At 27.2% G+C, this 13,055-nt stretch overlaps 3 protein-coding genes and 1 non-coding gene across 4 annotated transcripts; 2 read left to right on the forward strand and 2 right to left on the reverse strand.

Annotated features, from left to right (window-relative positions):
• Window positions 1–3,434: 3,434 nt before the first annotated feature.
• Window positions 3,435–4,079, forward strand: LOC112689048 (52 kDa repressor of the inhibitor of the protein kinase-like; the record flags this gene model as incomplete). Its single annotated transcript, XM_025562545.1, has 2 exons — window positions 3,435–3,896; window positions 3,966–4,079. Coding segments are annotated over 2 exons (576 nt in total), but the record flags the coding sequence as incomplete, so codon positions are not given.
• Window positions 4,080–5,100: 1,021 nt separating this feature from the next.
• LOC112689055 lies at window positions 5,101–6,978 on the reverse strand. The gene is made up of 2 exons (XM_025562556.1): window positions 6,565–6,978; window positions 5,101–5,486 (listed from the first exon to the last, which is right to left on the reverse strand). The coding sequence occupies exons 1-2, from the start codon at window positions 6,650–6,652 to the stop codon at window positions 5,263–5,265; spliced, it is 312 nt and encodes a 103-aa protein (XP_025418341.1). The 5' UTR covers window positions 6,653–6,978; the 3' UTR covers window positions 5,101–5,262.
• A 103-nt stretch (window positions 6,979–7,081) lies between these two features.
• On the forward strand, window positions 7,082–7,153 carry Trnag-ucc. The gene has a single exon. It is a non-coding gene; the product is annotated as a tRNA-Gly (tRNA).
• A 2,250-nt stretch (window positions 7,154–9,403) lies between these two features.
• Window positions 9,404–13,041, reverse strand: LOC112688929 (cytochrome c1, heme protein, mitochondrial-like). Its single transcript, XM_025562360.1, has 7 exons — window positions 12,901–13,041; window positions 11,040–11,188; window positions 10,850–10,982; window positions 10,622–10,786; window positions 9,920–10,048; window positions 9,646–9,765; window positions 9,404–9,573 (listed from the first exon to the last, which is right to left on the reverse strand). The coding sequence occupies exons 1-7, from the start codon at window positions 12,946–12,948 to the stop codon at window positions 9,457–9,459; spliced, it is 861 nt and encodes a 286-aa protein (XP_025418145.1). The 5' UTR covers window positions 12,949–13,041; the 3' UTR covers window positions 9,404–9,456.
• Window positions 13,042–13,055: the final 14 nt, after the last annotated feature.

A 13,055-nucleotide genomic window follows, 5' to 3' on the forward strand; every position in this document is an offset into this window, starting at 1 on the left:
TATTTTTCATTATGAAATATTAATAAATTTAATTAAATAAAGTAAACTTAGATTTATATTTGAGCGCTATTATGCAAGCTACATTTTCAGTTATTCGAATTTCTAAATAATTTTAACCATAATTTATTATGGTTACTAGAATATGAAAAATTACATAATCTTATCCAAATTATCTTAAAAAATCGTTATCAAAGGCATCTACACGACAACATCCAAGTTTTTATTATAAATAGTTCAATTTTTATTAAATGTGGTAAATGGTAATACATTCTTGAAAAGTTATTAAAAATGTAATTCATTGTATCGATGCATTTAAATGACTTTGATTGGTTAAAGTTTTTAAATTATATTAACCACTAATTTGAAACCGGGGTGTATTTTTTTATTACACTCGTATATTACTGTGATCAGTGACGTCGAAAAAAAATTTGAATGGTCTGGTCAATAACTCCCCGATTTACAACTTACAATTAATCCCTCCCCCCAAAAAAAAACCTACTTTAAGGAGTTGGGAGTTCAAACATTCCAAGTACGATATCGTATGTTTAACATATTTTAAAATATTTGATAGTATTTAAGTACTTAAGAGTCTTAAATAGTAATTATTAAATGGGCAATATAATATGTATAGTATGCGTTGTATATCTACATCGATTTTGCGCCAAATTAGTTACAACTGGCAATGTGGCAAGACATAATGAACTGTAATAAATGTTGACCTATACATTTACATGAATTTTGCGTACATAGTAAATAGTATATCAGGAAAATACCTCATAAAATCAACGAATCAGAGTTATATGCATGTGGATCTTTGTGCAGGTGTATGACATAAGTACATTTTAAATATGACATTTTTAATAATTATTATTTTATATATTTTAACCTTAACTAAAAAAAATACTAAAAATCTTGATGAATTTTGTCAAAAAAAAATATTTTCATGTAACATTGTGTAAAATTTAATATCGCGATATACCGGTATGTGGTATGTAGATTTTCGGATCGTTAAAGACACGATTTTAATACAGCTTATACCTATCATGTTATTATACTTCAAAATATATTGATAACATTTACGTAGACACTGTGTACAGACAATAATGGTATAGTTTCTCAGGGAATGGACTATAAACATATCGCTTATGTGAGAAACCATATTAAACTATAATGATAAATAGTATATATAGTACTCAAATACAAATAAAATCATTCATTGGTAGCTATAATGAAAAATCTATTCATAATGTCTTATGGTAGTAATATATAAACATCGTCGTTTAAATTTAAATATTATGTTAAATAAATGTTTCCTTCTTTAGAGAAAAACTAACGAAAAAATGTTCTACGGAATTTTTTTAGTAACAATTATTCGTAGTGATTATATATTATATTTTATAACATATATAATAAATGATTATATATTATATTCGTAGAGTATATAGTTTTTATAATACTTAAATTCTTCGCGGAGAAATTAAAATTTACTAATCACGTAAAAAAAATCTTGCAAATTCAACATTTATTTAAATAATACTTAGACGGTTTCCGAGAGTTGGCCAACAAAATACGGGAACAACGAATAAGTGTTAGTGTTATGCAAATGCGTTTGGTTTAGTTCAAATTTAGACGTTAAGAACAATGTGGATACGTACCCTCTCTCTTTATTCGGTTCAAATTTTCTGTACTATTCCAGCGCGTCGTGTCTACCCAAAACGATTACAGACAATGTACATCATAAGCATAGGGTCGAGTACACGACGGTACAACGTACCGTGTAATTCCAACCGTGAAAACACTCATGAAATGAATGCGTCATAGTTTGAGATGAATTCATAATGATCGTTGCATACAGCCAATGTAAATAAACTTATATACGTAGAGAGAGACGTTTTAGATTTGTTGCACGTCCGTGGACTATATACGTATATGAGTGTGTATGTGCGTGCGCACTGTGTATGTATAGGTATATACTAAACGCGTGATCAAGAGTTTAAGATCAGAATGTTTTTACTGAAATATACGTATATATGTATACCTACTGTAAATGGTTAATTTTATCATCATAGGTTATAGTACCATGTACCTAACGCTAGTTCTTTACGCTCTACAGCCAAAAACGGTGACCTATTTAATTGTATCACAATTTAATATTATCGCGCTACACATATCTGTATGAAATATATTCAAATTAAAGCAATATTTATAGCAACGATAACTATACTTCATAGAATAGTATAGATACTAATTATACGGCTGTGCCTACAAACCTACAGATTTTAAATAGAACTTACAGATTCATCGAGAAACTAATGACTCCGTGAGACACTAATCACATTTGAATGAAATTTCATTCTAAAAACATTCTGAAAATATAAATTCAAAACGAAAATTGTTAATACTTGTAACCCTCAAACTGTATAAAACAATGCAAATTGTATTACAATATATAACATGTAACTAAGAAAACATTCAAAAAGTTTAAAATGTATCTAATTTAATTTTATAACCCCGATAACCAAATTTGGACACGCATCAGAAAAAAATTCATCAGATTTCATATATTTAAACTTAATGTTAAAATACAGTTTATGAAATATTTTTGTTGTGATAAGATAACTGGAAAACTAATATTATGATTTAAAATAAAAAAATATTAAAATCATTACAAAATAATAAGGAAAATCCCTGAATGTCTCTTACGTTTCTATTTCCTATCAATTATTAAAATGTTCAAATAAATAAATATACATCCAATTTTAAATTAACTATTTTATTGTATTTTCATATGGATTTAACTTATGAGCTGAACCTTTACTTGAAAAATGAAATTAGATATTTGGAATATCTAGAAATGCATACAAATTAATAGTCCATAAATCACACATCTACATTTTCAAGTATGTATAATATACCGAATGTTAATTTTTTAAATTAAATACATAATATCTACTTATTATGTTCTAAGTTAAAAATCCAAAACCAAATGTATTTTTTAATTGTCATTGATTTTAAATTGATTTCAACTATGATATATCAAAGCTGAAATATTCATTACCTATAGTAAAAATAGAATATGCTAATATAAATAAATGTACCTATTTAAAATAAACAGCATTTGCTATCCTTAGCACTCATATAATTTTGTTTGTCATATCAATACAGGCATGAAAAAATAATGACTCGGGCCCTGATTTATATAAAAATACATATTCATCAACAATTCACAGTGGCGTATTTACGGGGGGGGGGGGGGGTCCCGGGGTCTCGACCCCCCCCCCAGAAAAAAATGTAAAAAGTCAAAAAAACTTGGTACGTAGGTACCGAGAAAGAGAATATTAATTTTATATTATGGGTTTTTACTTTGGTTTAACTTTTGGTTATTTTTGTCGCGTCGTTTGATATTGAAATTAAAATTCCGAGATTAACAAAAAAAACAAACTAATAGATGTTATATACCATTAAATACTCCGGAACAATATTATCGAGCATCAATTTTTATTCCTTATCTTGACAAATTTATTACAGAGTTAGAAGAAAGGTTCAATGTTCATCGATCGATTTTATCAGGTTTCGATTCTCTATTTAGGGAAAATGGTCCCATCGAAGATATTATAATTCTTTCAAATAAATATATTGAAGATTTGCAGAATGATGGATCTCAAAATCAAATTATTGTAGCAGAATACAAATTATGGCAGAGAAAACTCATACAAACAACAGAGAAACCAAATAATGCTCTAGAGGCTATGGCTATGTGTAACCAGTCAATTTATCCAAACATATTTAAACTTCTTCAAATCTTAGTCACGCTACCTGTTTCCTCTGCAACAAATGAAAGAACATTTTCAAATTTAAAAAGAATAAAAACATATCTAAGGAATTCCATGTCAGAGGTAAATTATTATAAACTTAAAAAAATATTCTTGTTATTTACAAATTACAATTAAACACTTTGTTTATAGGGAAGATTGAACGGTTTAGCGATGTTATCAATAAATAAAAACTACTCAATAAAACCAGAAGAAGTTATTGAAGAACTGGCGAGGAAAAAAAGACGTTTACCTTTTTTATTATAAAAAACTATTAATTTGTATTAATAAATCATAATAGTAGTGAAATATACATAATTTAATATAAATAGTATAGTTATTACATATTTATATCATAACTCGTATGTGTTTTTTTTATATTATAAACTTATAGGTACTTAATATTTAGACCCTCCCCACAAAAAATTTGAAAATACGCCACTGACAATTCACATATAATAATTTTGATAATAAATGTCGTAATGAGTAGATTCTATAGTTAATTTTTTTTTTTGCACATTTTTGTATATTTTAATGAAAATGTATATTAATTGCACATTTCTAGATGTTGGAATAAATATTTAAAATAATAATAATAATATTCTATATTGAAAAAAAAATCGATATTATAATCAACGGCGAAGTTAAAAGTGACGAAGACTAGGAACTGTCAGTTGAAGATTTATCTAGTTTTAAATACGCATCAAACGTATCTTAAAAAATATAAGTCAGTGGCGTATTTGAGGGGGGAGGGGGCGATGGGGGCAATCGCCCCCCCCCCAAGAATTTTTAGACCAAGAAAATTTTTATGTAAGTAATGGGTATTTTATTAAGAAACAAAAATTATGATTTATTTTATAGTATTACTACATTTAAAAACGTTTCAAATTTTACACTAATTTAAATAACGCAAAACGCTAAATTTTTCATAACGTTTTAACTGTCAATAATGGTAAACGAACATTTTTTTAAAGGTTTAAATTTGTATAACGTTTAAACGCTTAAATTGAATAACGTTTAAATTATTTATAGTGTTAAACGCTCAATTGCTTATAATGTTTATATGTCCCATAACGATAAATAATATATATTATTTTGATTGACCATACTTAGTGAAAAATTAGATAAAACATAAGCAAAACTTTCAAAACAAAGATAGGTGTTAAAAAAGAACTACACAAAATACCATTTTAAGTGGGTTCGGCATTAGATTAAAAAAAAAAAAAAACCACAAATATTAAGGATTCACCTGATATAAATACTACCAACAATTTTACTTGTAAATGTTGAGCCTGAATTAAAGAAAAAATTTAAGTCGCCTCCCCCTAGAAGTAAGTCTAAATAAGCCCCTGATATAAGTACCTATCCAAAATAAGAATTATTTTATCTAATTTATCTTTTAATACCCACTAACAATCTACGGAAAGTAAGAATATAACAGTTGCACCTTCTACTTCAATACTGCGTCGATACCGACGGTTTTGATGTAAAAATAATGCATGAAAAAATTCTGCACACCACCGCCTTTATGTGTGTAAATAAAATATAATATAAATGGTCGTAATAATGGGCGTAAATCAAAAAAGGCACAGTTGCCTGACACACACGCACAATTTATTGTTTTCGACAAGCTCTCGTTACGAACGATCTGCTGTGTAATGTCAAATCTGTAAACTAACAAGTTAAAGTCAACATGTAGGTAATCAATATTCATATTTTTTGTTTAGTTAATTTGTACATAATATTTTGATTTCTTATTAGTTATTTACAATCAATTCCGTTCTCTGATTATTTTTATAAATAAGTAGTTAGTGAAACACAGTATTCCTATATTATAATCAGTAGTGGCATGAAGTAATATATTCCCTGAAAAACTTTCAAAAAGTAAAAAAAAACTTCAAGCTCAAAATTAGAACTATTATATTGGTGAAACGAAAAAAAACTATCCAAAAAATGCACTGATATCAACATTGTCAAAGCTTTTCATTTACCTGGTACTTCAACCATTTCCCTAAACTTCTTTTTTTTTTCCTTTGTACCTGTTTTGTTTCAATATCCAATACTTGGTGGCTGATATATACATGTAATTATCAAAAACACACATATTAGGCTGACATCAATATTAAAATCAGCCGCCAAGTATTAGATATTGATATTGAAACAAAACAGATACAAATATAATTTTTATAACTACGGGGGAAAAGAGAGAAGTTTAGGAATATGGTCGAAGTACCTTGTAAATTAAAAGCTTGAATTATGTTGATATCAGTGCAATTTTTGGACAGATTTTTTTTTTAGTTGCAAGAATATAATAGTTCTGATTTTGAGCTTGGCATATTTTTACTTTTTGTAATTTTTTTTGGGTAATATCAGTATTTTTCTTTATTTTTTAACTATAATGCTTATATATTATAAGTAACTATTGTATTATTATTAATTGTTATATACTATATTATAATTAGGGCTGGGATCTTAATGACCTTAGAAATCGCGAAAAATGCATTAAAAAACGACCTTTGGCGTCTGTAGTTTCATCAATAGAGACCCATATTTTTTTGTTTTCTAGGTATGACTTTATAATTTGTATAGTTTCATCGTAAAAAATCCTAATGTAATTTTTCCGTAATGTAGAATGATCAGGAGTTTATTGGTATACTTTTCCAAAAATGAACGTAAATTAGAATTATCGAGCTTACTTAATAGAATATTACATAAAAAAAAGGTTTGAGTTAAATCTAAAAAGTATTCTTACCTGTTTGTGTGACTTGATGTATTGGCAATAAAACATTGTGACATATTTTTTTCTTGTTCTTCAATTTGTTATCTTCGTTGTATTTCATTTACATGTTTGTCTCTTGATATAAGTTGATGTATGGGAGAACATTTTTCAGCAGCAACTTTTACATTGCATACCTTACACAACAACACTAATCCGCCAGTAGAAAAAAATCTATGATCTATAATTTTAAATTCAAAAACACAAGAAATCGTGTCCCCCCCCTTAAATACGCCCCTGCTCCTTAGTGACGCTTATGATACTATGTGTTGCATGATAGTGCTCTCTGAGCAATAGGTAGTGTTGTCGGCCGCCGCGAACAGTCGCGTCTTGAAAATAGTTTATACATTTTTTTTATAAACAGATACTAACCGTCATGTTGAACTTAAGAAATTGGTAGAAAATATGTAAAAATCAATGATTGAAAAAAATATCTTTGAAAATGTATAGTAAAATATATAAAACAATGTTTTTATTGACCTATTTCGCAGTTGCGATGGTGGTGTAATGGTCAGCATAGTTGCCTTCCAAGCAGTTGATCCGGGTTCGATTCCCGGCCATCGCATGAATTTTTTACATCTTTTATTTATTTGAATAATAATAAATCACATGATATTTATTATTACTTCACAAACAACCTAATCGAATGATATTGTTCGGCAGTCAACTAGAACAGTTTAAATTTGTAGGCGTATTAGAGGGGAGGCGAAGGGGGCATTCGACCACCCCATGGCTCGTACTTTTTTTTTAATATAATACATTGATTTATTTAAAAAATGTAATGTATACATAATTAAGTATATAAATTACTAGTCTATCACTATGATATGAATTGATGAAATAATCAACAAATTTGCCAAAATGAAAATAAGAAATTTTGAATTTGTTATTTGACTACTTACCAACCTCGTGTTTTCTATTTAGATATTTGTTAAATTAAGTTACCTATCTTAGTTGTTTTTTAAAGTTTTTAAAAAATAATTAATAGGTACTATTACTACTATGGTAATTTGTTGTTTTTTTTTATACAGAATTTAGACTGAAGGTACAATTTTAATATAGAAACTATTTGTGTTATTATTAATACTTATTTTTTTTACAGTATGTTTTAAATATATTTATTAAATAAATATTTAATTCAATTTGGTACTTCTATTTTTATTTATTTACTCAAATGAGCAACAGAAACATGATCTGTAAATTATTTTTAAGTTTGTATAGAAGAAAAATGATTATGACCCCCCCCCCCCCCTCGTGGCAACATTCAAATACGCCTTTGTTTACATTTTACTCTCAATTGTTATTTAAACAAACTTTTTTTTTTTCATAAACACCACGTATTATACACTTTAAGTATACAATTTAGCAGTTAATTATTTATTTTTAATTTTATAATCTGAACACAGCTAATGTAGAAGAGTGTAAATGAAAATGATTAAATACAGTCAGGTATTTATTTGTATATACGTTGAAATTGATCTCTCAAATAAAAAATATATGATACTGAGTACTGATTATTCATAGTAAGCATTCCTTCCTTTTTTTTTTTTTACATACATTATCATATTACTTATTTTGTTAGCCTTATTTATTTTATATCAATGATAAAATGATTATAGACAATATAGTTATTCATTAATCAAATCAATATTATAAAAATGGTTTATATTTTATTCAATCTGAAAATATTTCAAAACTAACCAACTAAAATTTTTATTAGAGTATGTACAAATTACAAACATTTTTGAATAAAAACAGAAATGAATAAAAGCATTTCCTATTTTAAAATTAATAACAATATTAAGAATTGTTAATGTACTTATAGGTTTGGTTAATTTACTATGAGACTGAACATTTATATTAATTTAAGATACACTGTTAAATATACTAAATCTTGACAATTGCAGGTAATTTATAAAAAAAGTGAAATTTAAATAAGAAATTTTGTTTTCAAATAAATAGGTCAATGTATAATAATTCAAAATTATTTTAAGAATCTAGAAATAATAATAATAATAATAATATTTTTATTTTATCCATGTCTTAAAATTACTTATTTGGTATTATTACACTATTTTAAATTTAATTAATTCCAAATTTATTATATATAACTAAGTATGAAATGGAAAGTTTCTTCATCTTCTATAAATTTTACAAGGTTACGAATATTTTTTATACTTCGGCTTTAGTATATAGTATATTTTAAATATAGATTATGTGTGCTTTTACTATAATAAGCCAAACATATATAATATCTAAGAGGTACATGAGTTTAGTCAATTTGTGTGGAAAAACAAACTTGATCATAAAATCTTGATACAATTAATGGAAATTATCAAATAAAACATTTACTATATTAATAGTTAACAATAAACACATTATTTAAATTCAATATATATGTTTCAATAATTTGTACAGTGTAACATTTATCAGTTAATTAAAAACGAAAAATCAATTTTATAGACCTGAAGAATTTAAAAAAAAAATTTAATAATGGTAATAATTATTTTGTGCGGACAATTAATATACGTCAGATCTCAAGCTCTGCAATTTTCTAAAGGATACGTTGAAATAATTTAATAAAAAAAACATTATATATCTACAAATGCATAAACAAATTTATAATTTTATTCACCAACAATTTGAATGTCAACAGAATATTATTGAAAGCTTCAAAATAATTAAAAATCATTATATTTTAATTTCTTAAGTCTACTCAGTAAATTCATACTGTGCATATAATTACTATTAAAGGACAAAGAATATTTTCATAGTTAATGCATAAAAAAAAAAAAAAAAATTAAAAAAAAAAAAATAATTTGAAAGAAACTTTTAATTTTTAATTTATAACCTCAAGCTAAAAACAATTCATTTTTTGAAAACTGATTTGGGGCTCTGGAAAATCTTCCGAGTCTTCAACACTGACCAGTAATGCCTATGGAGGTACCAGACAACCAAATTGAGTACTCCCAAGATAGTAAATGCCTAGGATAAATAAATAATAAATAAAAGTATTAAGAATATTAAAAATATAAAAAATTACTGAATGCAACATACTTTCATGGCAAATAATTTTCTAGTATCATGTTCTGGTTCTGCACACCATTTTAGGAATGTAACAACATCCTTAGCACACTGGCTTTGAGTAGCTGGAGTTCCATCTTCATATTCAATAATCTGAAATACAATTTTTTGATATACTTATATGATAAGACTTATTTTCATTATCCTTTTTAATTATTAAGTTATTGTCATTGGTGTGTAACCATGGTAATCATTCGTCTACGGTCTAAAAAATATTTGGAAAAAAATGTGCAATTAAAATCATTACCTCATCATACAATGCCTGAGCCATACCAATTGCTCCTCCAGGGAAATAAGGATTAAAATGTTGATTTTCTGCGATTACCACACCTTCAGGTGGGTCCATATATCCAGTTAATAAAGAAAATATATAATTCTAAAAATAATTTAAAAAAAATCCTAGTTATAAAACTATTTGGAATTAATTATTCAGTAAATATTTATGTAGATCAGCATTAATTAAACTTTTTTATCCGCGGAACCCTTTTTGATGTCCACATTTATTGTGGGACTCCTTACTTTTTTTTTAGGTTTTTGGCTATTTTTAGGATTATTTGTAATTAAATTATAATCATATAATAATATTGTGTTAAAGGTGTTTAATTTAAAAGAAAGTTAATATAAAAATAATAATAATTGTACACGTACATAATATTTCTTCAATAATAATTACTTCAATTTAACTATTCCATATGGCTTATACACTACACGTAAATAAAGATTTTTTTTTTTTTCTATAATGCGAATATCTTTTTACCATAACTTATCTTTAGTTGGAAATGTTAAATTTTCTAAAAATTTTTTAAAAAATTACGTAAGCTTCACTAACCCGGATGTGATCTTCGTAAGACCTCAGGGTTCCGCGGAACACAGTTTAAAAAACGCTGATGTAGGTAATCAAATTTTTCTATGACAATATCACAAGTAAAAAAAGATTGAATAACATCACCTCTCCATCTATTCTAGCTTGCGTAATGTAAGTCAAATCTGGTGGATAAGCTCCATTATTGGCATAACGAGCAGCTTCTTCATTTGGATAAGGTTTTGGTATCAAATCCGATAATTTTCCAGGTCTTTTAAACATAGCTCCTGTTTCATCAGGTCCATCTTCAATCTAAATTTTAATATAAATAATTTTAAAATATACTATAAAAATAACAATGTTTAATTACAATACCATTTGTTCAGCAGCTTCAGCTTTGGCTTCATTCTCTGTCAAGCACACACCAACCAACTCTCGATATGCTAAGTATTCAACACTGTGACATGCAGCACAAACATTTTTGTATACTTCCCAACCACGACGAACACTATGAAAAAACTTTAAGTAATTTCAGTTTAACACAACCATAAAACTTAATATTTACCTGGCATGGTCTAATGTATCAAACCAACCATTATGATTCCATTTCTGTTTAGGTACAAGAGCAGCATCATTAGATGCTTTAATTGATTGTTCGAGTGCATAAATTAGAGAACTTCCACCACCAGCTAATACACCAAAACTGGTCAAAAACTATAAAATAAATATAATTAAGTTACATAATAAAAAATTGTATATTATTTATTTTTTACTAAGAGATAAAAGAAAAATTAACAATCAGTAAAATATTCATCTGATATAATAGTTGTTAATTATTCATAATTGAGGCGATGAATGCAAAAGTGGCCTAATATACAAAATTATTTATTATTTTAATTATTCAAATACTTGCTGGTTTACTATCTTGATATACTAAAACCAATAATAATTGTTGTTAACTGATAATCACACTTCTAAAAATAGCATATTTTTGTGGAAAAAAAAATCATTTAAAATTTAAGTAATAAAAAACCATATAATATATAACAGAAATGGATTAGGTCAATTTTTTATTAATATTAAAATTTTTAAGATAGGCAAATTAATGTGTTTTTATAGTATTTAATAACAATTATAAAAATATGGTGGCAACATAAAATTGTTAATAAAATATAATAACCTAAGTCATTCAAGTCATTAGAATTGTTAAATTTAATTTTAAAAAAAAATTATACACAAATTAAGATCTTTTCATTGGAATATTTTTTAAATATAAAATAAGGAACAAGAATTTACTCAGACTGATAGCGAATACATACACACCAGCAAACTTGAAAAAGTTGATTTTAAACATTTGACTATAAAACACAGCGAAAATCTTTTAAGTAGAGCACAAACTCAAAATATAGAATGTCTCTGGTAGTCAGCAATATAGCAGAACAAGAAAAATTATGGAACAGCGTATTATTATTTAAAACCATATTTAGCTAAATTCATGTAATGACAGAACATAAAAGAATGTAAATTCACTGACATTTGAAAGAACAATCAAAATCCAGTTTCCTCAACAAATAGTTGCAATGTTTTACTAGTTAATGCATGTTAACCAAAAAATATTTAATTTTTTCTAAATTATAAATTCTATTTTTTATTCAATTATTCTTATTTTATTTGTGGAATTACCTACCAATTTTGTTTGTGTTGAAGCTGTGTGTCAATAATGATAATAATAGTCTTGGTATAAAAATTTTATTATTTTCAATTTCAATCATCAGTAACCATACACAAAATACATACAATACATATTAAAAAATTCATAAAAATTATATTAATAAAAATATGATTATGTGTGATAATAGGAAAGTAGGCAAATATTGGTAGTCTTAGATAACAAGATTGTGATGTGTCACACGGAATAGTTTTGTAGAAAACAGAAAAGTACCAAATATTGTTCTTGTTGAAAACAAAAATTGTTAGCACAGGAACAGCGTACGACATACAGGATGATCAATACTTGTTGTCAGCTGAATACTTCTCTGTCGACAATCAGGTGACAGTAACGTCATAACAATTATATATACCTAAGTGACACGGACTACATTAAAATATTGGACGCAAAAGACCGTGTTTTCAAGGAAACGACCTAGAATCTGGTTAATCTCCACGCACACTCGGCAACGGAAGGCTGCATAACCTCTAATGAGTGTCTGATAACCGTGGTAGGGGTGCCGTAACGGTCCCGCACGAACATACAATCCGAGGGTGGACAAACTATCGTTTTCTCAAAGTAACTCTACCTAAAATCCACGCAGAAACGACGACGTCATCGGTTCGACCTTCTCAGGACGCGCCTACCGCCGACGGGACCTCGTGAATTCGGCAGTGGCCGTTACGTAAAGGTTACGGGAAACGCGCGGCATACTTACAAACTTATGGTTCTTCGACCACCTAGACACGGCCTGAAAGAATTTCATGTCGGCGACGAACGATGTTCAGATTGAATAAAATGGATACGGAAAGACTCGTCCGGTCGATCGCGTAATCGTTCGGGCCCGTGCGACGGTGATAAGCCGTCGGCGAT

Source organism: Sipha flava, unplaced genomic scaffold, assembly GCF_003268045.1.
Source record: "Sipha flava isolate LNK unplaced genomic scaffold, YSA_version1 41_pilon_pilon, whole genome shotgun sequence".
Lineage (NCBI taxonomy): Eukaryota > Metazoa > Arthropoda > Insecta > Hemiptera > Aphididae > Sipha > Sipha flava.